This window comes from Oncorhynchus mykiss, chromosome 18 (genome assembly GCF_057628025.1).
Source record: "Oncorhynchus mykiss isolate SJ-2025 chromosome 18, ASM5762802v1, whole genome shotgun sequence".
Classification (NCBI taxonomy): domain Eukaryota; kingdom Metazoa; phylum Chordata; class Actinopteri; order Salmoniformes; family Salmonidae; genus Oncorhynchus; species Oncorhynchus mykiss.
The window spans coordinates 39,642,161-39,655,437 of NC_143039.1; the positions used below are offsets into that span (position 1 = coordinate 39,642,161).

At 42.2% G+C, this 13,277-nt stretch overlaps 1 protein-coding gene across 8 annotated transcripts in view; it reads left to right on the plus strand.

The window, feature by feature from the left end:
• Positions 1-5,701: 5,701 nt before the first annotated feature.
• Positions 5,702-13,277, plus strand: part of LOC110496019 (cugbp, Elav-like family member 3a) — a 39,034-nt gene continuing 31,458 nt past the window's right edge. For 6 of the 8 annotated variants that reach the window (XR_002469502.3, XR_016488466.1, XM_021571635.3 and 3 more), the window contains exons 1-3: positions 5,703-6,074; positions 6,522-6,798; positions 11,160-11,242. Coding sequence is in view for 5 of the 8 variants with exons in the window: in XM_021571635.3 (XP_021427310.2) it covers positions 6,654-6,798; positions 11,160-11,242 (228 nt within the window). In the remaining 3 variants the exon portion in view is untranslated. Of the gene's footprint in view, positions 6,075-6,521; positions 6,799-11,159; positions 11,243-13,277 lie in introns of all 8 variants that reach the window. The other 2 variants (XR_016488465.1, XM_021571640.3) reach the window with 1 other exon arrangement.

Consider the following 13,277-nt stretch of genomic DNA (forward strand, 5'->3'; position numbering starts at 1 on the left):
CCTAAACCCAGATTCTAGTCTGTAAGCCTAGCCCAGGTATTCCAAAACTGGGGTACACCAAAGAAAAATGGGATTCACATTTTTTTTTTAATATATATGTTTTCACAGTTTCAAACAGTACATTTTATATTTTCCAACGGCGCTATACATTTGGGTGAGTTTTTTTTCTCACCTGAGTAGCCTCGTTTCACTGCCAAAAATAAAATTAAACCATTTAATGTTCAGCGAAATAACAACACAATGTTAAATACAGGTAGCCTAGTCAAATAATTCACATGAACTGTTACTCTCTCGTGGGAAACCTTCACTCTTGAGCAGACATTGAGAAACGAAACATGACTATTTTAAAAATAAGCCACCAGAGTTTGAGGGAGAATAAAGATGACTTTCGAGTAGTATAAAAGCAACAGATACCATTAATTAGAAGGGGCTAAAAGGGTCTTATATGGGGAGCTACCGAGTGGCCAGGACAGGCAAGCCCCATACTATTGTGGAGGACTTAATTCTTCCTACTGCAGCAGATATGGCTGGGACAATGCTGGGGGAAAAGGCCCCAAAAAACTATACAGACAGTGCCTTCATTAACACTGTTTCACGAGGCATCAGTGACATGGCAGGAGATGTTTTGAAACAATTACTGCTTCGCATACAAGCCAGTGAATTATATGCGTTACAGCTGGATGAGTCAACGGACGAGGTGGGCCTGGCACAGCTCCTGGTATATGTCCGTTACGTTTATTGGGGGTCAATTAAGGAAGACGTCCTTTTCTGCAAACCACTGGAAACCAGGACAACATGAAAGGATATTTGTAAAGTACTGGATGGCTTTGTGGCATCAAGATGTTGGTATCTGTACTGATGGTGCAAAAGCCATGACAGGGAGACATAGTGGAGTGGTAATACGCGTGCAAGCAGTTGTTCCCAACACCACTTGGGTACACTGCAGCATCCACCTAGAGACTCTTGCTTCCAAGGGAATAACTGACAGCTTGAAAGATGTTTTGGACACTACAGTGAAAATGGTTAACTTTGTTAAAGCAAAGCCCCTGAAGTCTTGGGTATTTTCTGCATTATGAAATGATATGGGCAGCGACCATGTAACGCTTTTACAACATAAAGAAGAAGCACATGACCAAATGAATTTCCCCCTGGTGGGATAATAAAGTTGATCTGAATCTGAATCGCATCAAAAAAAATGCATCTTTGACAGAAATAACTTGAATTGTTGCATCTCATTGTGTTGTTGTCCTCAGGTGGCTAGCTAGCTCGCAAAAAATGGCCCTTTTCCTAAATTAGCCATGGATGGAGATAGGGATTTGGACACGCCACTTTACTTAATTCTCCATACTGGCCAATGATTACAACGGTAATTCTGATCCAACCATAAATTCATACTTTGTGCCCCTGGACTGAGATGTTGGAAGTTCCGTATGTAGCTAGAAGGCTAATTTTAAGTAGCTAACATTGCAATCTAGAAGAAAAAGAAACGCACGCCTATTTAGGCGAGGTGCTGGCTAGCGGAGTAGAAAACTTGAAAATAAAGGAGAGCCGCACACTCTAGGAGCTCAGATGCAAAAATGTAATATCCAATGTTTCGGCAGCCAAGCTATTGATCTGAAGCCATTATTGTGACTTTTGCCATTGTAATTGTTTGTAAGCTTGTGTAGTCTAAAATAAATGTATGATCGTATGCTAGCCATTTGTTTTTTGTATGCTGTTCTTTGTATGCCATTTTAATATGAGAATTAACCAATGATATTAGGCCACACTTGGCCATGATTACAGACACCTGTGTGTCTTTTGACACTATATAAACGAGTCACCCTGCAGTGTTTGTGATTATACCCTGATGAAGACAGCTTGGCTGTCGAAACGTTGGTAATAAAATGTTTGCATCTGAGCTCCTAGAGTGTGCCGCTCTCCTTTATTTTCAAGTAGCTAACATTGCCCATGAAAGGAAGTTAGGCTAGCGAGCAAGCATTTTAGCCAGGTAGCCTAGGACAGCAAAAAATAAAAGTGTGTACTGTATAACAATCATAGACCGATGACATTAGCGTTTCTCTAGATGTACTGTAGGGTGAGTCAACATGTTTTTTCTTTTTGCACAAACGCATGCATGCATGCACACATACACAAATCAGAACCATGGACAGCTACATCCTATTTAGCTTACATTGGACTTAATTGTTTTTGGTATATTTTAGTTGTCATTATATTAGACTAAACATAGGTGATTTGATTATGTTGAAATGGTGCTGGAATTGCAGCTCCTGTTTTCTTTGTGACTTCCATTAACTTTCTGTGGTTCTAAATCAATAGCTGTTTAGTAGTCTGAAAATGTCTGAAACATTAACTTGCTTGACCATGCTGTAGGTCATGTAACTGTTTGTTACCTGCAATATGCTTTATGGACGCCACTGAACAGAGGTTGCTCTCCGGTTTTGTGATGAAACAAAGGTGTGGTTGAATTTATCCTGCCACTGTGTCTCCTTATTGTCTCGGCCTTAGGCCTATATAGCACGGTCGGAAGGCATATGAACTAACAGGTTATAGATCAAATAATGCAATTATCACAACACATACAGTGCCTTCGGAAAGTATTCAGACCACTTCCCTTTCCCTTTTTCCACATTTTGTTACGTTACAGCCTTATTCTAAAATGGATTAAGTATTTTTTCCTCATCAATCCACACACAATTCCCCATAATGACAAAGCGAAAACAGGTTTCTAGACATTTTTGTAAATGTATTTTTAAAAAAAATGAAATACCTTATTTAAGTATTCAGACCCTTTGCTATGAGACTCAAAATTGAGCTCAGGTGCATCCTGTTTCCATTGATCATCTTTGAGATGTTTCTACAACTTGATTCGAGTCCACCTGTCGTAAATTCAATTGATTGGATATGATTTGGAAAGGCACACACCTGTCTATATAAGGTCCCACAGTTGACAGTGCACGTGAGAGCAAAAACCAAGCCATGAGGTTGAAAAAATTGCCAGTAGAGCTCCGAGACAGGATTGTGTCGAGGCACAGATCTGGGGAAGGGAACCATAACATTTCTGCAGAATTGAAGGTACCCATGAACACAGTGTCCTCCATCATTCTTAAGTAGAAGAAGTTTGGAACCAGCAAGACTCTTCCTAGAGCTGGCCGCCCGGACAAACTGAGCAATCGGGGGAGAAGGATCTTGGTCAGGAAGGTGACCAAAAACCCAATGGTCACTCTGACAGAGCTCCAGAGTTCCTATGTGGAGATGGGAGAACCTTCCAGAAGGACAACCATCTCTGCAGCACTCCACCAATCAGGCCTATATGGTAGAGTGGCCAGACGGAAGCCACTCCTCAGTAAAAGGCACATGAAATCCCACTTGGAGTTTGCCAAAAGGCACCAAAAGGACACTCAGACCATGAGAAACAAGATTCTCTGGTCTGATAAAACCAAGATTGAACGCTGGCCTGAATGCCAAGTGTCACGTCTGGAGGAAACCTCTCACCATCCCTACGGTGAAGCATGGTGGATGGCAGCATCATGCTATGGGGATGTTTTTCAGCGGCAGGGACTGGGAGACTGGCAGGGACTGGGAGACTTGTCAGGATTGAGGGAAAGATAAATGGAGCAGAGTACAGAGAGATCCTTGATGACAACCAGCTCCAGAGCACTCAGGATCTCAGACTGGGGCAGAGGTTCACCTTCCAACAGGACAACGACCCTAAGCATACAGCCAAGACATTGCAGGAGTGGCTTCAAGTCTCTGAATGTCCTTGAGTGACCCAGCCTGAGCCCGGACTTGAACCCATTGAACATCTCCGGCGAGAACTGAAAATAGCTGTGCAGCGACGCTCCCCATACAACCTGACAGAGCTTGAGAGGATCTGCAGAGAAGAATGGGAGAAACTCCCCAAATACAGGTGTGCCAATCTTGTAGCGTCATACCCAAGAAGACTCGAGGCTGTAATCACTGCCAAAGGTGCTTCAACAAAGTACTGAGTCTGAATACTTATGTAAATGTGATATATCTGTTTTTTTTTCTTTATAGATTTGCAGAAATGTCTAAAAACTGTTTTTGCTTTGTCATTATGGGGTATTGTGTGTGGATTGATGAGAGAAAACAGCAATTTAATCAATTTTAGAATGAGGCTGTAAAGTAACAAAATGTGGAAAAAGTAAAGGGGTCTGAATACTTTCCGAATGCACTGTAGATTGTAATATGGCTTTTTTTCTGGCTTTCCCATTGATTTTACCCACACACAGTTACTGATTGTGTTAGCTGTGCAGTTGTTTATCTCTCCTGAGAAGTGGCCTGGCAAGAGAGCAAATGTTCTATACATGGCGAAATCACACATTATTAGCTCATTGTTATGGATGTATCCCCAAAATAATCACTAGAAAACAGTTTAAACAAACGCAGATGCAGCTAATTTGCTGTTATTCTGGCTGCACTGTTTCAAGTGACTGCGTTAGCCAAAATTGCCTGGCTAGCTAGCAAGCAAGGGATACGAACATTGCCATCATGGCAATGGAACACTTAGAAAGAACGACTGGGTCCAATAGATTTAGGGTGCGTTCATAAATTCACTCTGGCTATCTATTCCAATTTCAGAGCACTCTCATCTGAGTGTGCCAGATTGCAGAATAAAAGCACATTTATGCTTGAATCGAAAATGTGGTCGGAGGCTCCGTATGGAGGGTGTGACACAATTGTGGAGCCTCTGGAGGCATGCAGAGGGCAAATTGATCTCAGTACCGCATCACTGTGCCCTCCAAAATTTTTTAATAATGCAGAGGGCTCCAGTATATCGCCGCATTGACATGATTGGTTGATGGTAGGTGGCGGTGGGAGGTCCTGTATAAACACAAACTCAGTTCCTTGACAACTTCCTTCACAACAGCTCTGCTGTTTAAATCCCAAAATAATGTTTGCTCTGACTTCTGCATAGGCAGCATGCAGTAAATACTGTATGGCCACTGCAGTTTTTGGATTGACCATGTAGGGCCTTTAATTGATGAATTTACAAACATATGACCGGTGTCAGTTAACACTGGCAAAAAAACATAATGAAATTGTTGCCAGTAGCATAGTTACAGTCACCAATGCTCTAGCTTGAAAACAGCCTGACTAGCTCTAGGGTGAGTAAAGTGGTCAGAGTGAGGTGTTCTCTCATTTGTGTCTGGAAGTATCTAGCAAGCTAGCCGATGTTAGCCAGTTAGCTTGGGTGCTTGACTGTGGTTGAGGTCAGAACACTCGGGTCAACCCTACTCGGCCAGAGTGTCCACATCCAGTGTGCGCTCTGAATGTAAGAATGGACAACTCTCAGAATTTACGAATGCCCAGAGCGCACCCTGAGCACTCTCTGACACTCCAGAGGGAATTTACGAACGCACCGTTAGAACACAAATATTTAACGACTGGGTCGCATCTCTGGCATCGTTGGGACTATATCTCTCTACTTCTCTATAGGGTAATACATGTGAATTGTCTTAAACAGCCGTAATTCAGTTAACCTGCAGTACGGAAGCAATACTGTAGTTGCAGTCAAAAGCGCGCTTTCAGACCCGAACCCTGGCCCTTTGGCAGCAACAGATCGACGGGAGGGAGACACCGGTTTACGACGTCAAATGCAACTAAGTAGACAGACAGAGAGCCAGCCAATGCGGGAGCGAGCGGCAGCAATAACCTCCCATTTCCTGTGTTGGATCATAGGGAGTCTATCCTGATAACCACCAACCGCTTGAATAATCCCAGAGGTTGTCATTATTATATAAAATCCTAATGTGTGTGTATTTAATGTGGTAAACAGGGTTTGTACACAAATAACACCTAAAAAACTACTGGGTAAAGCATCACACGCTCATGTTTATAGATAAAGAAGGACGTCGCTCGATTTGTTACGTGCGCTCTTTTGGGGGTAACTTGTCAAGGCACGGAATCAGAGGGGTCCTACATTAGACAAATGAATTGAACTGGAGAATAGACACAAACCGAAAAGAAACCCGATTTGATAGGGGACAGAGGAGAAAGGGGGGATTCAGCTAGCAACGAACCTTAAGACGAAGGAGGATCATAGATAAATAGTAGGTGATTATTTTGTTGTCCTATTGACGTGGTGTAAAATTACAGATTATGTTCAAGTCATTGTTATTGTCACCCCACCTTGACAAAGGGACCGAAGAGGCTATACGTTGACACAACGTGACAGTATAGCCTATATATATATATATATATCTGAGTCAGAACATAATTGGTTATAATCAATTTATCACATTTGGGGACAGATTACAAAACATTATAGGTAAAAAATAATTGCAATTCATTATAATTTCAACATTCCAAGATATTTTGCATAGCTATACCAACTGGTGACCGTGATGTTTTTGTTAGTCAGCCTACACCAGATTGCTCCTGCTCTTCAAAAATTGTAAAGAAAATTAAAGTTATTATACATTTAAGAATTCATTAATAATTTAGTCTAGAGCTCTTCTTCTCATCTGTTCCTCTATCGTCCCTCTCCTCGTCTCCAGGACGGAGTTGAATTTTTTCACCGTCATCTCTAACTCGTCCAAAGAGCTATAGGTTCTTCCTGCTCCCTCTCACCACCTTTTCAGTGTCCATCCTCGGTGCGCAACGGGTTGCTCCAATCCCACACTGTCTCAATGAAGGAGGCCGATGCAATCAAGCTCTTCATCGGGCAGATACCCCGAAATCTTGAGGAGAAGGACTTGAAACCCATCTTTGAACAGTTCGGGAAGATCTATGAGTTGACGGTGATAAAGGACAAATACACGGGGATGCACAAAGGTAAGGGGAGAGGAAACAATTACTGTGTAGGCTATGCTGTAGAGCGCACGGGAAATACTTGATTATATAATGCACAGTTCTATAGAAATACGTTGTCTCCCACACTGTGCATTGAATCCCTATTTCCTTAGTATGGACATTTACTGTAAGTTACAATGCATAGCCCAGCTGTCAGGCATGAAACATTGTTTAGGCTATATGATTGAGGGTATTTAGGCTATGCTATCTATGTAACAGGTGTATGGCCACTGGCAGATATGGCCAGCCTATAAATAAATGTATTTCATAAGTGCACCTGCCAGCTTGTCTTTGGACCAGCGGACCCAATGGGTTACGTCTCAAATGGCACCCTATTCCATATGTATTGCACTACTTTTGACCAGGACCTATAGGGCTCTGTTTAAAAGTAGTGCTCAATATAGGGAATAGGGTGTCATTATAGAGAAGAAGTTCTCTTTTTTACAACCAAATCTGTATTTTTAATGTAAATGGCATGTTATAGAATGGTCCAGATACCTTTTATCAGGTTTCAAGTATGACCCAGATGCAGACAGTGTCGAAGAAACCACCGTTTATTTTTAGTACTGGGGCAGGCAAACAACAGGTCAAAGGCAGTCAGAGGTCAGTAATCCAGATAGGGTGCAAAAGGTCCAGAATGGCAGGCAGTCTCAGGGTCAGGGCAGGCAGGGGTCAATAATCCAGTGAGGTAGGGCATGGTATAGAACGGCAGGCAGGGTCAGGGCAGGCAGAACGTTCAAAACCAGAAAGGACTAGAAAACAGGAGCAAGAACAGACAGGAGCAGGGGAACAAACGCTGGTAGGCTTCACTAACAAAACGAACTGGCAACAGACAAACAGAGAACACAGGTATAAATACACAGGGGATAGTGGGGAAGATGGGCGACACCTGGATGGGGGTGGAGACAAGCACAAAGACAGGTGAAACAGATTAGGGTGTGACACCTTTTTTGTGATCTCACATTTTTTGAGGGGTTGGGTTAAATGCATTCAGTTGTCCTGTGTAACAGCTCTCGTTGGTGCTAGAAAGAGTAGACCAAAGCGTAGCGTGGAAAGTGTTCATGATTTTAATTTAAAAAACACTCAAACAAAATAACAAAAACACTGAATTCTTTCAGGCAACAGTAACTAAACAGAAAACAAGATCCCACAACATAATGGTGGGAAAAAGGGCTGCCTAAGTATGATCCCCAATCAGAGACAACGATAGACAGCTGCCTCTGATTGGGAACCACACTCAGCCAAAAACAAAGAAACAGAAAACATATAATTTCCCATCCGATTCACACCCTGACCTAACCAAACACAGAGAATAATAAGGATCTCTAAGGTCAGGGCGTGACATACTGGCTAGGTATCCCCCTTTCTCTAGTATGGGGGGCCCTGAAAAAACATGAACAAAAGCTCCAAAAACACCCAAATATGTCCTTGGCAAAGTTCTCAGTGTGGTGATGCAGGTCTTTAGATGTTGTGTCATGAAATTGTATTTTCCATTTTGTTTCATCTCGAGCGATACTTCTCTGCCCATTCTACAGGCCAAAATAAAGGAATCACTTGAGTAAATGAGTGATACAAAGTATAATGAAAGCATGGGGTGCTTGCACACTGCTCTTGCCAGACGCTTGTGGAATCTATGCCAAGGCGCATTTACATATATGTGAAAAACAACAGTTCCTCTCTCAATGCGAAAAATCTTTCCAAAATTGCCCCTCAATAACATCCAAGCCTTGGTGTGGAATGGAACATTGTCATGCTCTGATCCCATATCTCCACATAGTTTTGTAAACAGGCGTGCGTGCAGTGGATGTGGTTTGATGTAGTTTACAATTGAAGTTACTTGCTGCAGTACATCCCCCAGTTCTGTGCTCAGCTCTTTTGCCACCAGTTGCTCTCGGTGTATCATAGAATGCGTCCATATGGCAGAGGGAGACACATTCATAACTAGAGTGCAGAGGCCGGCCGGCCTGCCCGCCATCCCGCCATAGATGAAACCCCATCTGCGCAAAAGCCCACCATTCAATCCCATATGTAATCTGTTTTTCGTCAATATAGCCACGCAGCATCAACATCCCCTATATCGTTTCATGCTCGGGAATCGTGAGACAGAACAATATGTCCTCGTAAATAGCATCCCAGACAAATAGCATCCCCTGACAAAAGTCAATGCATGGGCATCTAATGCATGAGCATCTCAGCCCTCACCGCTAACGTCCATTTGGCGAGCATAAGCCGGGGAGTTTTTGAGTTGTTCAGTCAGTTTCCTCAATAGCATAAATTCTTCATTTTAACAGTGTTATCTGACAAAGGTATTGATGTGAGTTTCTGTGCCTCTGCCTCCCCACACATTGTTTTCAACATATCAATTGCGGCCTGTATTATCAAAGTCTCTGCAATAGTGTGTGATGTTATAGCGTAGCAGGCCTAGCCATCACCGTGGGAATGATTCAAGTGCAACGGTCAAGTGCAACCTTTTCCCATGACCTAAGTGTGCTCTCTGGTTGAATTTTATATTTCAATCATTTTCATTTAGATTTTTAACATTAACCAGATTACAATGATTTTGAGACACAAAAACTATTATAATATATATATATATATTATTTAGTATATATATATATATATATTATTTTCAGGTTGTTGAAAAAGTGAAAACCAATTTTTAGAAATCTTTGCAAAATGAAATACAGAAATATCTAATTTACATAAGAATTCACACCCCTGAGTCAATACATGTTAGAATCACCCTTGGCAGCGATTACAGCTGAGTCTTTCTGGGTAAGTCTCTAAGAGCTTATCACACCTGGATTGTACAGTATTTGCATATTATTCTTTATAAAATTCTTCAAGCTCTGTCAAGTTGGTTGTTGATCATTGCTAGACAGCCATTTTCATGTCTTGCCATAGATTTTCAAGCTGATTTAAGTAAGAGCTGTAACTAGGCCACTCAGAAATGTCATCTTGGTAAGCAACTCCAGTGTATATTTGGCCTTGTATTTTAGGTTATTGTCCTGGAAAAAGGTGAATTTGTCTCCCAGTGTCTGAAACAGATTTTCTTCTTGGATTTTGCATGTGCTTAGCTCTATTCAATTTTTTTTATCCTAAAAAACTCTGTATCCTTGCCGATGACGATCATACCCATAACATGATGCAGCCCCCACGATGCTTGAAAATGTGACAGGTGGCACTCCGTGTTGTGTTGGATTTGCCCCAAACATACTGTAACACTTTGTATTCAGGACATAAAGTTAATTTCTTTGCCACATTTTTTGCAGTGGAATGTTTTTTTATTCTATACAGGCTTCCTTCTTTTCACTCTATCATTTAGGTTCGTTTTGGAGTAACTATATGAGTAACTCAGGGGCGGCAGGTTAGAGCATTGGGCCAGTAACCAAAAGGTTGCTGGATCGAATCCCCGAGCTGACGATGTACAAATCTGTCATTCTGCCCCTGAACAAGGCAGTTAACCCACTGTTCCCAGGTAGGCCATCATTGTAAATAAGAATTTGTTCTTAACTGACTTGCCTAGTTAAATAAAGGTTACATTAAAAAATATATATTTTTTAACTATAATGTTGTTTATCCAACCTCAATTTTTCTCCTATCTCAGCAATTCAACTCTGTAACTGTTCTAAAGTCTCCATTGGCCTCATGGTGAAATCCCTGAGCGGTTTCCTTCCTCTCCTGCAACTGAGTTAGGAAGGACGCCTTTATCTTTGTCGTGACTGGGTGTATTGATACACCATCCAAAGTGTAATTAATAACTTCACCATGCTCAAAGAAGTATTCAATGTCTTCTTTTTTCATTTTTACTCATCTACCCTTCTTTGCGAGGCATTGAAAAACCTCCCTGGTCTTTGTGGTTGAATCTGTGTTTGAAATTCACTGCTCGACTGAGGGACCTTACAGATGTATGTGTGGTACAGAGATGACGTAGTCATTCAAAAATCAAATCAACACTACTATCAATTTTAAATTCAGCCTGTAACACAATAAAATGTGGAAAAAGTCAAGTGGTGTGAATACTTTCTGAAGGCACTGTATTTGGGTGTTTTTGGAGCCTTTGTTAATGTTTTTTCTGGGGGCTCCAAATTACACAAAGAGGATGAGGAAGTGATTTGCTGTTTGGGGTAAGTTTTTCAAAAACGGGAAATAACCAAAAGGGTGTCTGGACCCTTCTTTAACATGCCATTTACATAAAAAATAGAGAATTGGTGGAAAAACAACAACTTCCCCTTTAAAATCACAGTGCAACCTGCTGCAATTTCTCTTTGTCCACTGTTGTATCACAGTATACAAATACATCCTATGTTTAATGGTATAATGTACCCTCAATCCTACCCCAGGCTGTGCCTTCCTGACATACTGCGAACGAGAGTCTGCACTCAAAGCCCAGAATGCACTGCACGAGCAGAAGACGCTACCAGGGGTGAGTGCCCTCTCTGACGTTCAACAGCACACACTGGTGGAGTTCCAAATGGCACCCTATTCCCTATGTAGTGCACTATTGGCTAGAGCCTTATGGGCCCTGGTCAAAATGAGTGCACTAGTACTACATAGAAAGACCGGGTCGCATTTGGGACTCGGACACTCCCATGAGCAAAATGCGGAACAAGTGGCATTCTACCTCACTGAACTACACACACAGACACACAACAGTGTGCCACAGAAAAACTAACTCACTCTGACATGTGAGCTCCATTTCCCTTTGAGTTGATATGCCCAAGAGGAAGGTCAGAGGTGGCTTTCCTATATTCCCTGTACATGATGCATCCAGTCAGCGCCTTAGTCATCCTGCTCTCTCTCTCTCTCTCTCTCTCTCTCTCTCTCTCTCTCGTCACACATTCAAATCAAAGTTAGAGCAGCTTGATGAGCATAACCACGCAGCAAGTGTGCTGCCAAGTGACATTTATGGAGCAGATTATGAGGTGACAGGCATTCTCTCTCTGCAGTCTCTATAGAAACAGACTAGTATTATGTTCCAAATGCTATTCCCTATATAGTGCACTAACTTTGACCAGGGCCTATAGGGTTCTGGTCCTCCTTCACTCAGTCTCTGAATATTTTCCTCTCATCTCCCTCTTCTTTTTATTAAGGTTTACTGAGTTGTATTCTTTGTTGGGTTTTAATGCTTACTGGTACGCTGAGACAGTGAGGGACTATGGGTTTTAGTAGGGGCGTCTGGAAGCCAGAGAGGTAGTTAGCACTAGCAGCAATATAAATCATATTATTAGGCTGACCCTCCTGACCTCTCAGAGGAGATCAGCAGGCAGGTTCCTCATCGCTAAACCTTCTCTTCCGTCTCCCCAGTGACTCCCCTCCCAGACCTCCTCACCCAAGTCTTGTACAACCGCCCGAGAACAACCTCCCCCTCGTGTCCCCTATCTTAACCTCCGCAATGATGAAAACCACCTCCTTAGCTACACACTGACTACCACCCCCTAGACAAGTAGTATCCTCACCCCAACTCCCAGCTGTGGTGTAATCATCATCTAATACCACCTGCATTGCCAGATAATTAACTTCACCATCCTCTTGTCACTGACGCTACAAAGAAATGACATGAAAGTAATTGAAAGACGCGAATACACCAATGCGCTTCTGAATACATAAAGCTGAATGATGTCATTATCTTTCTCCCTGTGCATTTATATTCAACATCCCTTTGTATCTAGTGAGCTATACACTGCCTGCCATGGTGGAAAATGTTAAGGTTTTTAGTTGTCCTCACTATACACAAGCTGCGTCCTAAAAGCAGATATAGAAGTAAGAAGGAGAGGGGGGGAAAGTGAAGGGAGGGAGGGCGGGATGAACAGATGGTGTGATCTGAGTGGCACCTGGCCGTGTGTTTAATTTCAGGTGAGAGACAATCTGTCTCAAAGCTCACCGACATGGAGGCAGAGGAATGGTGTCAAAACACATTCACACACGGAGGAAGAGAGAGGTTGTAGACAGTGAGGGGAAAAAGACGCACAAAGAAGAATCTGCAGCTGTACTCTCTCTCCTCCTTTGCCCATCTTGTACTCATGTCTTCCTGTCTGCTCTATCTTTATCTCTCCATCTCCCCGCTGCTATCCCTTGCTGTCTGAATTCTGTTTTGTTGCCATCCCGGTGTGTCTGGTCAGCATCTCTACTACAGTGGCTTGAGAGAGGTAAAGTCTGGGCAGATAAACATGACTACACAGACATGAAATGGGCCAACTTGAAAATTACTCCCCATTCCCAAAAATGTAACCTATATACCCCCTCTCCTCTATCCCCTCTATCTCTATCAGAGTTAGAGATGTGCTTTCACAATGGTCATCCCTACTGATAAGGGTCAAATGCTTGTTTCAATGCTTTATTATGATAGTGTATCTCTGCTTCACTGAAATCAGAAATCAGAATCAGAAATAACCAGGTAATGATGGATTTAATCAAATCTGCCTGTGAATGATATTCCAATATTTTTTTTGAATAATGAA